General features: G+C 38.6%; 1 protein-coding gene across 3 annotated transcripts in view; it reads right to left on the reverse strand.

Moving 5' to 3' along the window:
- NOX4 (NADPH oxidase 4) overlaps nucleotides 1-20039 on the reverse strand; it is a 109337-nt gene that overhangs the window by 28224 nt on the left and 61074 nt on the right. For all 3 annotated transcript variants that reach the window (XM_026081938.1, XM_026081936.1, XM_026081937.1), the window contains one exon: nucleotides 10476-10557. In XM_026081938.1, the coding sequence (XP_025937723.1) occupies nucleotides 10476-10557 (82 nt within the window). The remainder of the gene's footprint in view (nucleotides 1-10475; nucleotides 10558-20039) is intronic.

The raw sequence follows: 20039 nt of genomic DNA on the forward strand, positions 1-20039 counted from the left end.
ATATCCCAGTTCTGCCACTAATTCTTCAGCCTTGCTCTGGTAATACTACCACGTGGTGTAGAAATTGTCACTGACCACTTTCTTTGCTCTATTTTCCCTAGCAACATAAAAAGTATGGCACAGAAAATAAACTGGAAATAGCTTTCAAAGTCTTACAGGATATTTGAGAGAATGTAAATACCTTTATTTTGCTGAAAATCTTGCAAATAAATGGCCACATTTCAAACACTGTTTAAGAAGATTCAGTTATCCATAAAAAAATGTTCAATTTTATCTATTTTAAGAACTTCAGAATTAGTTTAGCAGAGGAATATCTGTATAATTAAGAAATTCAATCTTTTATTGTGATTTATCTAAAGGAGGAAGTAATTATATGTTAAAGGTTCCAATCTTAGAAATCACCAACAGTAATGTTCTTAAAAGCTATTTTATGCCTTAAAGACTTGGTACCTAGTGAAGGGATATGCAGAGCTGTAATATCCTGAGGTAACTTCATGAGGCATCACACAGAGGAAAATAAGATGCCAGACCTCACAGGTACTTACGCATTTTGCCACAGACACTTTTGAGTACTTTCTTAAAGTAGTTAGGATACAGAGGCCACTTGCACTAGCAACTGTGTATGGGTTAATGTCTCCGTACCAGTCCAGTGAGGTTGGTGTAGGAGAAATCACCCAGCTCCCGTTTTCTTGGAGGATGCAGCAAATTTGCCTTATGTAAGCTCTCCGAGGAATGGGGAAGTTCCTTGCAGAGCTTGGTTCTAAATGAGTTTCTACTGTACACAAACATAATTTAAACCTCATATTACAGACATACCTTGACAGGAATAGATAATTAAGTCATAAAGCAAAGTGTTACATGAAAGCTATTAGGCTTTAAAGCAAATGATTTTAATATCTTTTCTTTCTGGTCAGCACCTATAACACAGCTTCTGTCATTGCCTTGAGGGGAGAAAAATATCATTATATTCATGATACCATGGAAAAAATAGTGTTAGGCATCTCACTCCATACACATAATGCCTCACTGAAGGTGCAGATACTTATACTAGTAATTTTCTCTCTGTCAAATCTGTAAACCTCAAAGTTCTTCCGTTTAAAAAAAAAATCAGGGACTCTGAATATCACCCAATTTATCTTCCCCATCCAGCAACTCAGTACACATTTTCTATTGTAACAGCTTTTGTGTTAGGACTTATCTACTTTAGTCTCCAATTCTGCTCATGAACAGCTTCAGCTAGCTGATTAGGCAACACTCAAAATGGATTTGGCAGCTAGTATCACTGGCTGTTGCCGGTCTACAGCTGCTAACAATGTTTTCCAGCTGCTAGCTGTCTCGCTGTTCAAAAGCACTTGTGAGTCTTACAAACCACTTGACGTGAACTTAAAAGAATTTTCCTTGGGGCTAGGTTTGGCCTACTGGGCACAATTCTCAGGAGCCTATTCTGGTCCCCATGACTGAGGATAATTAACCACTGGAATAACTTACTATGGGATGAGATGGATTCTCTATCACTGCCAGTTTTGAAGACGTGATAGCTACTTTTGAGTTAAGCCCTAGCTTAAATGTTGAGACATCTTCCTCCATGAAATGTGCTTAATGTATGACCTTATTTGGAGATGCTCTATTCTGGTGTGGTCCAGTTGACATCCCACAGCCTAGATCATCTACCCCTCCATCATAAGCCTCCCACTCCTCCTGGTTACGACCAAGTGCTCAAAGCCCAAGTTGTTGCATGTAAAAAGAAGGGCAAAGTGAAGGGGGGAGAGGAAGGCTACTACAAATTTCTCTCCCCTCACACAAACAAAAGGGTCTGGCACTCTAAACTGAACCACCCAGGCAGAGCACCCTGTCAAAAGGGTGATAAAATTGGAGCCTAGGTTCATGTTCTGATGAGAATAGACCATCCTTGCCCATGTTATGCAAAACTAGAACGTCATAACTGTCTCCTTTGGCTTGAAGGTTCATACTCCCTTCTGCTCTTACACAGAGGGTATGTTCACCCTGCTACCCCAGGGGCTACAGTGTATGCTGTTTTCTGAGGCATTACGTGGCATGAAGAAGGACTCGTGGTACAGCTGAGATCCTGATCTAATAGTTTTCCTGCTTCTTCAAACCTTGTTTGTGGAGGGGCAAGAACGCCGAAGAGTGTTGCTAGATTTTTGCTCTCCTTAGAAATCAGGAAGTAGAGTTTTTGCTTATGTCTTATATGAAGTATAAAGTAGACATGATAGGCACTTCCTTGCTCCCTCCCAGCTTTTCATTTGTTTAAGGCCACAATATTGTGAAATTTCCCCTTTATTATAACTGGATTTCCCATCATTCTTTTTTCCTTTTTTCACCAAGACCCCCTTACAAAACATCAGCAAAAGATATTGACTCCTTTTACAGGTTCTACAAAAAAATCAGCTTCAGGGGTCCAATGGTAAAAGCATGGGACCAAACATTAAATTGACAATGTGCAAGTCAGTGTATAGGAGTGAATGAATGGAGCTGTTCCCTTCTGAACACAGAGTCAAGGAGAAAGTCACTGTTGTCAGCAATCATGCACTTTTTAAGCACATAAGCACCTTTTTCTTTTTCTTTTTTTTTCCTGAGGAAGGTGGTGCTTGGATTTCTGTAACTGTGGCAATCATTAAACTATTTTTCTAAATGATAATAAACCATTATTTTTAAAACTATGATAAAGCTGGTTGTAAGGCCAGAAGGAATCATTGTAACTGTCTCTTGCATAATAAATCAAAGAACATCACTGATAATTTTTGCATCAAATTACTACAACTTTTGTTTGAGATGTTAAAAAAAAACATCCTTAAAGACATCTTGTGGCAGTTATTTCCCCACAGTCTTACATTGCAGCTCAGTAGTAGGCAAGTATATATTAATTAAATCAACAGACTTTATCAAGACCTGTGCTCATGCTCCGAAATAGCAGAATAAAAACCAGCTGTAAAGTTCTGTCTTACACCATTCATTTTGAACAAAGCAATGATTTCATCTCCCAAATATTTTGAAAGGTTTAGCAATCTTTTATTTTCAGTCAGCCCTTTCCCCTTTTCAACTGGGAGTATTGCAGTGTTTTGCATAAAACAGTTCATGATTGCTAATGAGACACAACTATGCTACAATAAACAGAGAGCTAAGTCAAACTTGGGCTGTAGGTTGGTTAGTGCTTAAAAGAGAATATATATGCACACAGAGCTTCAATTCTGCATGTATATTGCTGCACTAAACTCCCAGAGGATACAGGTTTTCCCCCCTATCTCTCTACATCTGAAGGATTTGTACTTGTTTTTTCAAAGTTTCTTAGATTTCAGGTAAAGTCTGTGTTCTACTGAAGTTAACAGCAAAATTCCCCTTGACTTTAAGGGGACTAGTTCACTATATTGCCAGTGCTTGAACTCAAGGCCCTCGGAAACAGAACAAAAAAGTCTTTATTTGCACTAGAAGTTAGTAGAGCACTGTACTGACACTCTRAACAAATAAAGTCTCTGTTTCAAGGAATTTATGACCAATATTTGAGTTTAACATACAGTCCTAAAGATTTCAAGACACTGGCTTAGCCTTTTTTGATATGTGGATGTGTCCACACGAGTCCTTGCAGCATCAGAGGCTGTGCACATGGTGCATCATGTGAATTAGTCCTCTTTCTTTCCATCATCTTTATGGCTTCAACAAAACCCAGATAAAATATTGGCATTTTTATGGACATGATTACTCCTGTAACATTATTGTTGTTTTTTATAAACCACTACCAGTCTTCACCCTATTGCCATTGTTGTTCTTTCCATTTGATAAAAATCCCAAATAATAGGAAAATGCCATTTTCTTATAGTGGAAGCTCTAATAGCATGGAACTCAAACCTGTCCCATACTGCCAGCTTTACAAGGTAAGCTGATAACACTGCAAGTCAGATTTAAAAAAAAAATGGATGAAAAATAAGAGAAAAAAATCCATAACCACTAAAAATAAATTTCTCAGTATTGTCTGTAAACAGCTTGAGTTTCTTTTGAATATCATTACATGATCCCTGAGCAGATATCTTTCTTTTTTTAATAAGGGATCATAATGCTCTGAGGTCCCTGACACTCAGTTCTTCTGATGGTGCAGTGCTGCTGGAGAGAAAGCTTCTAGTCTGCATTTTGAAACATATCTTGGAGCACTAAACCCAGCAATTTTCATGCTTAGTGTACAATGCTACACAAAGCACTGAAGTGCTCGTGTGGGCACTTCTGAAAGATTCCTCCGGTGGGAACTTTCCCATCTGATTTCAGCAGTATGGATAGGCCACGTGCTATTACAGTGAAAAAACGGAATGGATGTTATTCTGGATGAGAGAGCCAATCTAACCTAGTGCACAGAACACTGAGTGAAAAGACTGCAGAAGACCTGATTTCTATTTCTGGCCTCATCCCCAGGAGACTTGTTCCTGGGTGACGCTGGTAACTCACGTCACAGTTTTGTGCCTCAGTTTCTCCTCTGTAACAATAAAGAACATCTTTTGTAAACCACTTCACAGAAAATCTTTCTTAGAAAAACACTCCATGAAAGTTTTCCCCCTCTTTTTTAAATTAAAAAAAAAAAACTCTTTGCTGTTATAATGAAGACTGAGTGACAAATGTATAGGTCATGAGTTTTCCCCTTACTGAATGCTGAAGAAGATGTTTGCCATTGCTCCTCTTGGGAACCAAACTAGGTTTCTAGGCCATAATTCTGGTAGCTACTCCTGTGTATGCTTAGATCTAGGATTCAATGGGAATCTCAGCAGATGCTGCCTGTGCTTTGTAACTTCCAGAAGCCACATTCCAGAATTCACTGTTTTTTCTAGATAGACACAAATTATTTTTCTTTAAAAATGAAAATGTTTTCAAGATAGTTACAAGTAAGATAGAAGTTTTATTCCTGGGCTATTATTTATGAAATATTGTAAGCTTCTTGGCTCAGATCTCAAGCTGTAGTAAGTTGGCATGGATCCATCATAGATCCATTATCATTAAAATGAGTAGCAATTGAGAACCAGATGGCACAATAGTTTAGGGCACTAACTTTCTGTCGCCTATTTGTCTAGACTGCTCCATGATGAGAATGAAATAACATCATTTGGCTTTGTTTGAGCTAAAACTTTCAACAACTTTTTAAGATGACCTTCAAAAATATGTATTTGAACATTCATATATATATATATATATATATATAAAAAATAAGGATCCTGTATTTTCTATTTCTTTGTGACACAAAATGACCAGAATTTTTGTACACATAAAAAAGCCTACCTTAATTTACTTAGAACATATACCAAAGAAAGGTTTGTAAGTTTATGACAGATGAAAAATAATTGCATTTGGAATACTTTGTTATTTTATTATACCTGCTAGGTTCTAAGTTCACTTTTTCTCCAAAGTTCAACATTTTGTCATTCCATTTAAGTGATGAGATAATGCTCAATTTACATTCTTTCCCTACTTTAGTATAAAGAAGTGCTGCCATTTCTGCATATGAATGTTATGGAGACAGTTACCAGAATACTTCATTAATTTCCCATCTATATTCTGCTCCCCTTGCTCCCCCCCAAAAAAAGGGAAAAAAGTTTTAAAAAGAGAAAAAAAAATATTAGAGATCTTCTAAGTAAAACCTATCCTTTAGAAAAGTTTCATTGATTTAATTTGCCTGAGAGAAGGATAAGTTTTGAAATGACCTCCAGCCACTTGCATGGAGGAGTCATTTCAGATTGTACAGGGCTTTCTTGTTTAGCAGAAAACGGTATAGTGAGATGCAGAGATTAGAAACTGAAGCTGAAGAAATTCATATTATGCATATRTGAAGTAATTAACAATTGAAGCAAGATGATCTAAAAGCCTGTGAATTTTCCAGTTTTCGATGTCTTAATTTAAAGATCGGACGTCTTTCTAAATTCATGCTCTGGCTGAACCAGAAGCTTGCTGCAGGGATTATTGTGTAATGCTCTATGGCTTATGTTAAGAAGGGACTCAAATTAGCTGGAACATAGCAGTTTTTTCTGTTCTTAAAATCTGTGAATCATCCAAGAATTTTTCCACCAAACCCACAGAAGATAAGAATGAAGACCGAATATTTCTGAAGGGAAAAAATAAGCAAATAATTGCTCTAAAAAAACCACATACACATTTGAGGATTTCAGTAATATCCTGAAAATAGAAAGTACAACTGTACTCTCAAGTCCCTTACATACAGGGAAATTTGCTAAAAAGCCATAATGCCAATAGTATTTCTGGCCCATCCTTAATAAGCACTATTTTGTGTAGTATCAGCCTCTTTCCTGCCCTCTTAACCTACCAACCTAACTCCTTACTCTCACAGTTCTTTTATCATTACCCTTACCATTCCGTGCTTTTATTTTTTTCTTTTGATATTATCAGGTTCAGCTACAAGAGACAGTTTTCCTGTAGCATTGCAAGGCAATTATGTAATCTTCTCCTCTTGCTCACAGCAAGGAGGATCAGGAGTGGAGTGAAGTCAGTGGAAAATTACAGTGGTGCAAGTGAGCAACTTAGGCCCATGCTGTTAGCACCAAACTGACTGTCATGTGCTAGACCCTACAATTAGATTAATGAACACAGTGTTTTCTACAGGACCAATCTTCTGTAGCCTTTGTCAGCATTTCAGCAGTTCTCTTGTTTTATAATTAAATTCATGGGAAAAAGGGTAGGCCCCTCATGGGCTAGGCAGGCAACCAGGGAAAGCATTAGCTTTGGATCCAACTCGATTCAACTTGAGGAAAAATCCTGCAGAAATATGCTACGAATGAAATTTTCAAAGTTTTTAAGTGGCTTAGGAACCCTAAAGTTCATTGTCAAAGTGACTGGGCACAGTATGGCTCATTACAAACATAATGCTACAAATTTGATTTGTTGACATGACTAATTTTGTTGGAGTAACTCACCTCAAGGACTTCAGCAGACTCATGGAGGTGAGTGAGTGAAGGAACAAGCTGCAAATATGCCTGTAATTTGGTTCCAGTGCACAGGCTCTTCCCAGCCTGATACTATTCTAAGTTTGCTATAAGCCCCAGCTTGTTCAGCAGCCCACAGCTGTAGGTTTATTAGTTTCAGGAACAAGAATTCTCATGGGCATGGTGATGGTTTCATGTCAGCTAGAAGGTAAGTTTTCTCCTCAATACCTTTTACTCTGTGGATGGGTGGGTTTCCTGCTGGGGTGGATGAGGGGTTCCAGTGATAAGAACCATGAGTTTCATCCTCTGACAGTTACTTGAGGTACGAAAGCAACTTGCCTGAATTAGACTGGTCCTGCTAGTTCTGTAATCTGTGATTATGTGCAGTATAAGATGCTTCATTATGAAATTCTACTATAGGCATTTATGGGAGAACATACTTCCATATTTCTTCCCCAATAGTTATAATTTTCCCAAGACACAGTTATACTGGGATATGAATGAAGCGTGAGATAAAGCCAAGCTCCTCCTGTTCTGCTAACCTCATAATTAAAAGTGAGAAGAAGCATACTGGAGGTCAAGCTAACTGGATAGATCCTGTATAAATGTGCTGGCATAGTACTGAATCTCAGCTCACGAGTTGTACTGGAAATAGATGCTCATGATGCTATACTACTTTTGGGCACGCAGTGATAAGTCAAGGAAGCACAGTGACATGTCACGTGGCTTTACAAGCTTGCATCTTTGCAAGCTCAGGCCTCTCTATAACCTGTTCCACACATCAGAGTAGATATTCTCTCCTTGGCTGAGTCAAGAACAGCAGAATAAACTCAGGCAAACACAAGGACCATCAAAAGATTCTGCATTTCTCCCTTCATCAGCCATGAGTGAAAAGCTTATTTCTTCGACACAGTTACCCCCTGAAAATTCAGAACAACACGAACATATATGCATGTATATTCTAGAAAACTATTTCCAATCATTCCAGTGCACAAACATCTCTGAGAACAAACACGTACCCAAGATTAGTTTGCTATTCCATGGGAAGGAATTCAGATCTTAATAGAACAAATGCACAAGAACATAATTCAGGCCAGAACATCCAGGTTTTATTTCTTCCAAAAATTGATGGATTGTAGTTTTCTCATTTTACCTCTAATCTTCATTTCCAGTCTCGCTCCTTTGGGTATATGTCTGTTAAGTATCTGCAAACTTTTATCCTTTCTACCTGCTTAGCCAAGCTTTTCAGATAAGTCATAACTGCAGTTCCTTTTCTGTTTTTAACCTTCCATATTCTTAGGATTTCTTTAAACATTACAAGCTCCAGCCTGTGCCCCATGATATCCTCTCATTAAAATGACCTTACTGCTCAGATGCTTATGCAGTACAAAAAACTATTGCTCAGCTGAAGTCAATGAAGGGACACTGATTTATGAGATCTGTCTGTTCATTATCTTGATTTCTGTTAACTGACTTTTCAATGAAAATGAGCACAGAGAAGGGAAAAAATGAAATGGGAATAAAAAGAGGAAATATATTATGAAGATGAACAATTTTTCTGCCTTGCTGAACACAAGGATTCCTCTTGAATGAGAACCCCTAGAGAAGTTAGGACACCTCAATAGTCTTCAATCAGTTTGTAAATGAATTATAATAGATGATAAATTTCTGTAAAAAGCAAGCAATTTTGCACCAATTAATAATTTTATAAACAGAAACCAATTGCTTAAAACATCATATACAAACTTTTTTTCAATTAGATGCCAAGGTTTGGCTGATTTTGTATTGTAGAGGGGTCAGTCAATCTTGCCAAGTAATGTGGCAGAAAACATATATCTTCCTGGGATACAAGGCTGCTATAATTTCAAATAGCAATACAGCTCCATACCACAAGTTATGCGTTCTTCAAAAAGTTAGAACATCCATTAAACAGAAGACAACAAATACTCATGGATCCATGGATCTGACAATGTGTAACACTGCTAGTGTACTCTGCTTGCCCACAGTCCTACCAATAAATTACATGTAAAAATGAAAGTCAGACACCTTAGTTAGGAATGATTTATATAGAGTCAAGCCTATTCTTTGAGAAGGGAGAATAAACTAGTTTCTCGGATCAGTCTGACAGTGTCCATAAGTGAAATCCTCTAAGCCAAGCAAAGCATCCTACTACTGTGGAAAAATGACCGTCCCAGTGCTGCCCAAAGGACAAGGACTAAGGGAATAATTCACAGACGTGCTGTGAAGCAAGCAGACCAGCCCACCAACTCCTGTCATCTCATATATTGTACCTCAAGGCTGTTCTGGTAATACAGTGACAATGGCAAATGCAAACAACAAATTCAGGGGGATAAAATATGGTCTCCATTGGAGTCAGAGCAAAAATTTCACCATTTTCCCTAGAGTCAGGATTTCAACCTCTAGTGCTTTGGCTTTCAAGTATCCACAGTGAGGAAGTAGTGGGTTTCCAGCATTCGGCCCCTCTATTTGTTGTCTGCTCTTAAAAAAATACTTCATATTACAGGATTTTAAGAGCTGTATTTAACAAATAGCTTGACTGGCTTCTCATGTATTTCAGGAACCAGTTTAATAATAATAATAATTAAAAAAAAAACAAACTCATTTGCTCATTTCCATCAGCGTTATTGGATTGGCTCCAGACATCCTTCCTTCTCCTTCATATACTCTCCCTCTGCTCATCCTGCACTAGCCTCCTTTATGTTGCTCAGTCTGGCCACAGTTGATGGGAAAACTATCTTCTCTTCCTCCTTCCCCTTTTTAAGGGTGGAAGACCCTTAAAGACTTTATTGAAAGTGACTGTTTGTGTTAACCAATATATAGCAACAAATAGCATTTATTGTTTCATTCAGGTACATAACTTTGGAGAAAGAAGTGGTTTTGTCCAGGATACTCAACACACTTACACCATGAAAGGTCTCTGGGGAAGAGATACAATTCATTAAAACTTTTGAACAGCTGGAGGTGCTCTGAGGTGACCTCTGGATCCCTTAACACCTTCTCGCATTACTGAGGGAGTTTTAAAATGAGCCATGCCGTATAGCTTGTTCCTAAACACACAACACCGTTCTTTTGGTCTGCCTGCACATATATCCCTAAAAAGGGCAGAAAAGATGTTTTTTTAGTGCTTGCAGGCTTCCCAAGGGAGAACTTGTTAAAATCCAAGGGAATCTGTCACCATAGATGATGGAATCCCACAAGACAAGAGTGGGGATTAGCCTGACAAAACATCTGCCTATGTCAACACACGGTGTCGAGTGAAACAGAGCTCCACCAGACACTGATCCAGGCAGCTTAACGTCTGCACTCTGCCACCAACTCCCCCGTGACAGCTGGGAGCGCTTGCAAAGCACGTCTACTTCTCCCTGACACAGCTGAAAGAGTGCAAAGCTCAGTCTAAGTGTGGTTCCTTGACAGCTCTGCCTTAGGACTTTACACCAGAAGCATTTACAGTGCTATAAATGCTTCACACTCCCTCACCACAAATGGATAAAGATTTTTTTCTCCCAGGAAGACAATTCTACTTACTTGGGATAGCGCCTCTGCTGAAAGATGGGCAGAATCTCTTTATCTTGACTGGAATGTAGAAGCAGTAAATCCCGAAATCTTTCTGTCAAGAGACAAAGAAGAAAAGAAAAGAAAAAAAAAGCCAGACTGTGACTCTGCATTATAAGATGTTCAGGCTAAAAGTAAGCAAGCAGTAATATCAGTGAATTCTCTTCTCCAGCACTATTTACCAAAGTACAAAGCTAAGTTTATAAGGAAGCAAATCTATACACTGATACACAGAAAACTGTTGCTAATATTGGAAATGACTCTAACCTGTAAACCCTTTTAATAATATGTTAAAATGTCATTTTTTCACCTGATATTAAATTCTAATAGTGCTTACGAGTTTATGAGGTCTGCATCCAACTGTTCTGGGTATCATACACAGACCTTGCCTTGAAATAGTCCCTGCCTTGAGGAGTTTAGAGTCTAAATGGAAAGGAAGAGCAAATAAGAAATTAACCAGCCATTCAAGGTTCACACTAGTCTAAATGAAGATAGATTAATTAATTCATCAAAATTAAATTGTAATATGGGTCCTTGGGTATCTGATTCATTGGTATTTTCAAGGCAGGTTGAAAGACTGGATCACTTTTTGTTCACTGTTATATATTTTAGAAACAGTATTACAGGGTCATCTGCAGGAGGTGAGTTTTTTGTAACTTAGCTTCATTGACTACAGGATGGGAAGCAGTCATTTTTTGTGTAGCTGTCTTTCTCTGATGCTCTAGAAACAATATATAAGCAGGATCTCTTGAGGCTTCTTTTGGTATCAATTTGTCTGTTCCTGGAAGATGGTAGCCTCCTCAAAATTAAATTGATAAGAAGATTCAGAGATAGAAGGGAATTCCCCACCCAGGTCAAACAACCTTAGCACATCCCATAGCTCTCCATAACATGCAACATGCTCTGTCTGCTTCCTTCCATCATCTGCAAGTATTATTTAACCAATTCATCAGAGTCACAGAAACCTAGGACACCGGTGATGCCTTCGCCAGCTTGATAGCTCCTACTCTTCCCRCAATACATCATAAATATGGCTTGTGGTCTTGAACTACAGGTTTTAGCCTCTTTAGTTTGCCTTCAAAATGACCTTCAAAAGCAGCAGGATGAGAACTGAAAGACTTTAGGAAGATTTAGCTAATGCAAAATACCTGACTGTATATGTGCCAGAGCAAGCACATTAACTTCCACCCCCACTTCTGGAATCTTAATGGATTTTTTCATGTTTTCCAGTGCAACTCAAGTTACTCATGCCATTCAAGGAACTCTTTATAAATAGACTTCTTATGAATGACAACAGTCTTTGTGAGTGCCTGGCGGGGAGTAAGAAGAAGTTCTCAATGGCAAACACTGAACAATGCTACTCCCCTCCATGCTTTGAGGTTGTTGACCTCCAGTAAGTAGGATCCAAATCCTAAGTAAGGATTTGTTTAATTCCATGTCTTCTAAGTTGTCTGATCTATTTATTTTTTAGAGCATATAACCAGGAGCAACAGCAGTGGAAACCATTGGGGGATTTACTCTTTTTCAGTTCAGTACTGCACAATACCATATTACATTTGAGTGAAATTGGTTTGTCAGACCTTGCAAAGGGCCTGCAACTCTTTGGGGCAGACAAAATGCATCTCAGTGAGGGTGCAGATGTGTCCCACTCCATTGTTCTGCCTGAGACAGACCACACCCAAGCAGGGAGCCAAATTCCATTTCTAACCTTTATTCCCTGACTCTTTTCTTATGCTGCTGGCCTTTCTCATCGATCCAGACCACCTGGCTGCATTCCAGGACTCAATTCAACAAGCTGTGATCTTGAAAATATTTTGAATTGTATTGACAGAGCTGGCCGGTATTGGAGTGAAAGCAGCCAAGTTATGGCATCTGAAACTGGCCTAAACAGCTTCCCTACTGGATCTTGGTTTAGTTTAAGTCAACTTTTTTCCCCTCACACTATGGCAGATTTCCCAGACAGATGTATTTTCTTTGTATTTTCCTTTCACCATATGACTTTACTCATTTTTCCACAGCAACACTTACACTAATGGTAGTGTTCCACCTCATCTCACATATATCCTACAACTTCCTCAAGCACATGTAGCCTCCGCGTCCTGTAAAGCCTCTTAAGAGAAATGGCACACTGAACAGAAACCTCTAAGATTAACTTCTCCCACAGGACCATTATGTACGTACTCCACCTTTCAGGTCCATGGTATTCTCATATTACACATAACTGTGCACATAGGGAAAGTCAAACTGGTGCAAATGACCCTATCACCTTTAAGGACTATCTAATGAGGTGATGAGGGAGGTGACAATGGAGGTGTAAGAGCTTTGGCAGTTACCAGGAAAACACAGATACTTTTGGTGCTCCTACACAACTGACTATGAGAAGTCTAAAGTTTAACAAGTGAGGGCTTTTCAATTTGCAAGAAAAATCAAAATGATACCTTCCAAGCGGAAATAAATTTTCAAAAATTGAAGATGATCTTTACTTCTAATCCCTACTACAACAGATAAAAGATCTGAGACTCTAATGAAAATGAAAAGAGCATTTTTAGATTCTTCTGATCTGATTCTTTCTGATTCTTCTGATGACAGGAATTGAACAATAGAACCAAACCAAGTCACAGACAATCTTATCATCACCCAGAATGATTTTAGAGGAAGATGGTATTTCCTGTTCTTATTTTTCCTTTCCATAATGTGGGATGTTGGAACATCAAAACCTGAATCTTTTCCATCACTTCTTACAGTTTAAAGATCTGAAATGTGAAGCTTTTTTGCTAGATGTTGGCCTGGTGTGCTGACAAAACATAAACATTTCCTTAACCAAGTTTTAAAAGGCTTACTTCTGAAAGTCTGCAACCATCTTCTCTATCTCTCATTCTATGCATGCAGTTTGCAATAGTCTAAGTCTGTCCTGGCTAGTCTCATAATGATTTTTGAAATTGTTCTGAAATCAGTTACACAATTGATTTGTCGTCACTCTGCTGAGTGTGACTCTGCAGAAGTAGTCCCACTGAGTCTCCCATAAGTCTACTCACAAGATGAAGTTCTCACAGACATTAAGGATGGTTGCACAGTCAAGTGTTATTACGCTCAAACTTATCCTTCCAACATGCTGAGTGTCTGCACTTCCTCCTAACTTTCATTCTGAGTGTCCAGTTCCTTCCAAATTCTTATTCAAGGAAAAGTGCTCAGTTAAACTTATACAGTCTCACTGGGACCATATATGTGTAGTCAAACATGTAGCATCATTACCTCTGATTACTAGGGGCTGGATTTAATAACACAGTCCTGTGTCCTGTCTTCCTAAATCACGAAGGTTGTGGACTATAATGGCAAACAGAAAGTTTGTCATGGAAAGTGTTAGAGATTAATTCCGTCCTCTGACATAAATCTCTCCTCTCTCTCTCTCATATAATTCTTCTCCCCTCTTTTTCACCCTCCATTCCTCCTCCCTGCTCCCAGCTCAAAGAATTCACAAGAAGTCAGCTATTGGAATCTCAGCATAAACACCTACTAACAACTTTATAATACATGTTCTGACATATCAGTTATCAACTTACAAGGACAGAAGGAAGCATTTCAAGTGAAATTTTTCCTCTGAAATATTTAGATTCATGTCAGTAGTATTCTCAAATAAGAATGTGTGAGATGCTCAATATGGAAAGAAATGGTAATGCCAGAAAAATGTGAGTAATAATCATCACAGTCTGAAACCCATTCAAACTGTTTACCAAGTCAAGTTTATTTTTTGCCAGGATACACTATTAGAGAGGTGGAAAGAGGGATGAAGGGAAGTTTTATAATATTTTAATACCTAAAGATCTCAAAGCAAAGTAAGTTGTACAGAACGTCCCTGGGAGTTAAAACACACATTATTATTCACATTCTGTAGACAGGAATACTATGGCACAGGGAACAGCGGCCTTGTTTTTTGAAGGTGTCATGCCCCTGAAGCTCTTACTGATTTAACACTTCCAAGATGATGCCAAAATGACTTGCCAAATGTCACATAGTGCAATTGTGTCAGAGCTGGCTTTAAAAGCCAGGTCTCATGGTTCTTGTTTCCTTGCTTGTTCTTGTTACACAATACTTTACAGGAAATAATAGCAAATTCACTCTACTGAGTTCCAAGGGTCTTCAATAAACAGATTCCTATTATTTAATAGTCTGATGGGTCTGTACTCATCAGGCCAGAACAGCATATAACTGAAGTATGAGACATTGCTGTATTGTTTACCCCAACCACCTTTTGCCCAGCAGCTTCAGATCACTCTGAGGCTCTAATAAAAACACACTGAAGTGCATGCAGTGAACTCAATTAAAAACACTGTAAAACTGACCATAATTGCTTTGTATGGGATAAGGATTTTTTATATCAGCTGTATGGATTACTTTTTAAATCATGGTTAATAAGAATGAATAGAATTGTGATTAGAAAGCAACCAGAGAATGGGAGAACAAAACAGCCCCACGAATTTTAAAGTACAGAACTTTGTGGTCCAGAAGCCTAGCTGTCTACCAAAGGTCTCTCCGCAGTGACATACTCATACCTTGGAATATTTTGTAATCATATTTCTATAATTAGCTGTAGCACTTCTGCTTTCATTGGAGACACAAGTCTCGGTTTCATCCTTCACTGCATGGGCATTTGCAGGCCCTACAACTTCAAACTGAAAACATCTGCCTAGTTTTATGTAAAATGAAGATTGGTCTGGGGCACCTCACATGTTATGAATAGCTCCTCAGCACCTTGTAATAAAAGATTTTTTAAGTTTGCTTTCTTAAAACTGTGATCTAAATTAAAATGAATTTGAGACCTGTTAATCTGCCTTGTTTTCAAGCTGTGTAAATTTGGAAATACTGTCATAAGTACATCCTCAGTGCCCTGTAAAAAAGAAAAAGCATTTAAGAACATGCCTTTGCCAACGAAGGGCTATAAAACTACCATGAGCAACAAGAGGACATAAAATTGAAATGTCTAATGTTTTGTTTTGACCTGTGGCTTATTAATGGCTGGAGTTTTTGGAGTTAAGGAAGTGTCGGCATTGCTCTCCTCTTGAAGAAAGTCCATGCTACAAATATCCTCCATTAGATTAAAAGGGGGTGAAACAAAATAATGATGAGGTAATGTTCATGAGCTAGAGGTTCCAAAATGACTACATTATAAATCTTGGAAGTTCCCTAGAACATATACATTTTGCTAATGCAAAAAGACAGGCTGTTGGACCAACTTGAACTTCTGTGGTTTTCACTCCATTAAGCCCTCTGGAGCTTAATTTGCCTTTTTTTCCACCACCATTTGCTTCCCTCCTGATTAGTCACTTGAAAGACTAATTAGAGTCCACCATTTACAGAGCTACTCAAAAAATTAAAAGCTAGTGAAAACCCAGAAAGTTGAATAATATAAAAGAGCTTTCAGTTTATACTGAAATTTTTTAAGGGAAATAAAATTCCACAGAAAGGAAGCTGGTTTCTTCATTTTTTAAGCTAGGTGAATAACCACTGATCATCCCTCTGTGCAACATTATCTTCAGTGAGAATGTAGTTTACCGAAGCAGAAATAAAATAAAGAAATCAACTAATCATTACACATGTCAGCAGTGAAATTTCCAGGCACTCCGGACCTTCAGAATAGTTTTCCCTTCCTTGAAGGAAATCTCTACACACCCTGCTTCCCCTCATAACCTGCAGTTGCTTCCTACAGTCAGCTCCTCTTTAGCTGTGTGCTTACTAGCTGGAAGTCATTCTCCCTCACTGATTCCAGCAACAGCACGCCCTTCCCTATCAGGAACTCTAGGTGCTTTCTCACATCTTTAAAATGCCCCACCTAAGCCAAAACCAGTTAAGACAGATTTATTTCTAACTAGATTTCCCTCATTTACATTATAACAGCACATGCTGCATGACTGATATGTATGGGCCCATGTATCAGCCCACGAAGAAACACAGGCAGTTCTTGTCCAAAAGTTATTGCAACCTAAAAAGACTGAAAGGAGAATGATAGGAAGAAAAAGCATTACTTGGTTTGCTTCACAACAGGAAAGAGAGATGCTGAGGACCATATTTAGATTGCATTGCATATGCCTAACTTAAGATGCCCTTAAGTTCAAGATAGCTGTGAGTGACCCAGAATGCCTCTGGCAAGCTAGGCTTACCAGACTCGGTTCCCCAGACATCCAACGAAGAGAAGTGAACACAAGACCAAAGTCAACCAGTCTCAATACCCAATACTGAGCTAGAGATCATTCCTCAGGTTATACAGCAACTCCCTGAAAGAGCTGGGGATTAGCTAGACCTCTGGAGTTCAAAACCAATGTCTTAACCAAGAGAATGTATTTTTTTTTTTCTCACGTGTACTATATTTGAAGACTTCTTCTTTCATAAAAATTGAGTTTATTCCACAAGACATGGCTTACAAAGTGCTACATTAAAATAGGGTTTAGAAACAATACTAAAAGGTAACTTTAATTTTAAAAAGTATCTTTATAAATACATGTTTTGAAGGAAATGTTAATTCCACAGAAGTTAGTAGTTCTACAACTGTTCCCTTCGTCCATTAAGGGCTGTACTTTGCTGTTCTGAACTTCACAAGCAGACACCTATGGAAGAATAAAAACAGGGCAAGTCCTTCCTTCTGTCAGTTTCCCAGCCTCCAAACATTTTTATCTCAGCCCATCTCCTGAGCCTAATGGGGTTTGTCTATTAAGTAATCCCTTGACTTCTCATTGGGGTACTTGTCCAGTCCCCCATACAAAACTCCTCCTCTCTCCAACATCCTTTAAGATGGAGTTCTACGTGTCTATTGCCTACTGCATGAAGATCCACCATTTTACATCTGCTTTGAAATAGTGTCTTACTGAAGGTATTCGATGGCCAAAAGTTCTGATACTGACAGAAACAGTGAACAGTCAGTCCCTACCCACTCTTCCAATGTCATGCATGATTTTGTAGACTACTACTGTGTTCCCCTACATTACCTCTTTTCCAAGCCAAAGACTCCCTGCCTACTCAATTGTCCCTGGTTTGGAAGCCATTCCATGCTTTTGATCATCTCTGTCATTCTTTCCTGAACGTTATCCAGTTCTAGTATATCCTGTTTGAGACAAGAGGAGGAGACCTGCACACAGTATGTAAGGTGTGGGCTCACCACAGATTTACACAGTTACACAGTATTCTTTGCTTTGTTCTCTACTCTTTTCCTAATAATTTTGCTCACTTTACTGCTGATGAGCACTGAGCTGATGTCATCATGGACATAACTATCATGATTGCAAAGTCTCATTCCTGGGCTGTAATGGCCACCTCTGCTCCAGTTTGGTTCACCACCAAATATATGTGTATATGTGTACACCATGCACACCTGTACTGGTATATATCTACGAAAATATTTTTAGCTACATCCATGAGTAGGTTCATAAGCATAATATTTTATACATATTCATTTGAACAAGCTATAAGCACATTTGTTAAGAATATTCCAATAACAGCAGCAAAATAATGGAATTAATCCTATCCAAAGCTAACTTTTTGCAACCATCATAACAGAAACACCACCAGTTACTGGGACCTTTTGCTCCGGTTTTTGTCTACGTATTTGGTCTCATTTCAGACCTTAAGTATGGGATGATTTCACACTCCTACTAATGCAAACACAGACACAGTTTCTAAGAACATACTCATTATTACACTCAAGAGAAACATGCAAATAAATTACTGCGCAATAACTTCACAGAATCACAAAATGGTTGAGGTTGGAAGGGACCTCTGGAGATCGTCTAGCCCAATCCCCTTGCTCAAAGCAGGCTCAGTTGGAGCAGGTTGCTCAGGAGCATGTCCAGTCAGGTTTAGAATATCTCCAAGGACAAAGACTCCACAATCTCTCTGGGCAACCTGTTCCAGTGTTTGACCACCTTCACTGCAAAAGAGTTTTTTTCTTATGTTTAAGCAGAATTTCCTCTATTTCAATTTTTGCCCATGGCCTCCTGTCCCATCAGCGGACACCACTGAGCAAAGCCTGGCTCTGTCTTCCTTACCCCCTCCCTCCCTATTAAAAGGAGATATGACAAAAGATTTTTGGAAGGGAGAGCTGCACACTAGGATACTTGGATTCGAGATCTAATGAACTTTTCCCTGTACTATGTAAGGGTTGTTTTAAGGATGGTAATATTATATTCTCTCTTTAGCCACTGTGTTTGCTTGTTTGTTTTCTTTGGGAGGGGGGAGTGTATGCACAAAAGGCTTTGTATGCCCAAAACATACAACAGGCCAGATTTGTACTCTTTATTTCATTACAACAGAACATGAGAGAAGTACAAGCAGATTTTGGTCTACCAAGGGATGTCCCTACAGAGACAGCACTGCCAAGTATGTTCCAATTCTTTGTGAAGCCTCGTTTCTTAAAAATCATACTAAATTTCATTAACTGATACATCCAGCAAGTCTGGTAATATGATGTGGAAAAAAAATATGTGTATTTTTACCATGAATTTCAGTATTTTGTGTTGATTCCTTAATCATCATCCCTGCAGGGGCAGGGATGGAAAGGGAGGGAAAAAGACTAAAATAAAAAAGGTGTTTGGAAAAGAGAACAGGAGTTTGCTTATTAATTCACATTCACACCCAGCCTTTCACTATAAGAATTCACTATGAGAATGTCCTCTACTCTTTTCCCTCGAAATGCAGCCGTGGACAATGTTGCTAATTGCTTAGGCTTAACCCATTTTAGTAAGGTCATTAAGCATACTACAGCCCTAAGCTGCCTTGATCTCAGTCCAGCATCTGTAAAATACAGGCCACGACCTTTGCTTCTTCACAGGTAAGTTGTGAGAATGCCTTCATTAAAGGTGGTGAGCTGTTCTCACAAGCTATGCTAAGGGCCAGCGGGCCAGCTGAAGCAGGCAGAGTACTCAGGTACTGTGCCTGGGTAAAACACCACCGACATACAAGCTGCTGGGCAAGTGCCTTCAATCCCTGTCTATTGACCCACTTAACTAAATCAAAATACTAGAAATAACAGGAACAAGGCTTCAAATAAGAAACAAAAGAAGTAAGAAATAGGGTCTTAAGGGACTCTGTTTATATATAAAAATCATTTCTCCCGTGTTTTCAGCTGTCTGTCTCTTTTAGAGAAGTAAGTACAAGTTGTTCTCTAAAAGCATTCCTAGAACTAGTTGCACTGAAGCATAACACAGGATAAAGCGATCAGAGCTCAGCTGGATCCTATTTTTGGTATAAATTTTGATAGACAGCCGGGGATGATCCACTGGGAAGAAATGCACATTTTTTCCAAAGATCTAATCACATCTGGGGCTCTTATAACATCTCTCAAAGGGCAATATCAAAACCTTAGCAGGAAATCATTTGAGTGACTGGCAAATGAAATGAGCCATGAGATACGTTTTTTCTCTTTTTCTTTTAGACAGGTGACAAAATGTAAAGCACACAGTGTATCAATAAATGTATCAAAATTTTAGTTTAATTTCACCCTGCTGTGAGCAGTCTTATTATTTCTTCTTATATCTGAATTAGATATTCCTA

This window comes from Apteryx rowi, unplaced genomic scaffold (genome assembly GCF_003343035.1).
Source record: "Apteryx rowi isolate R43461 unplaced genomic scaffold, aptRow1 scaffold_560, whole genome shotgun sequence".
In the NCBI taxonomy this organism is placed as follows: Eukaryota; Metazoa; Chordata; class Aves; order Apterygiformes; family Apterygidae; genus Apteryx; species Apteryx rowi.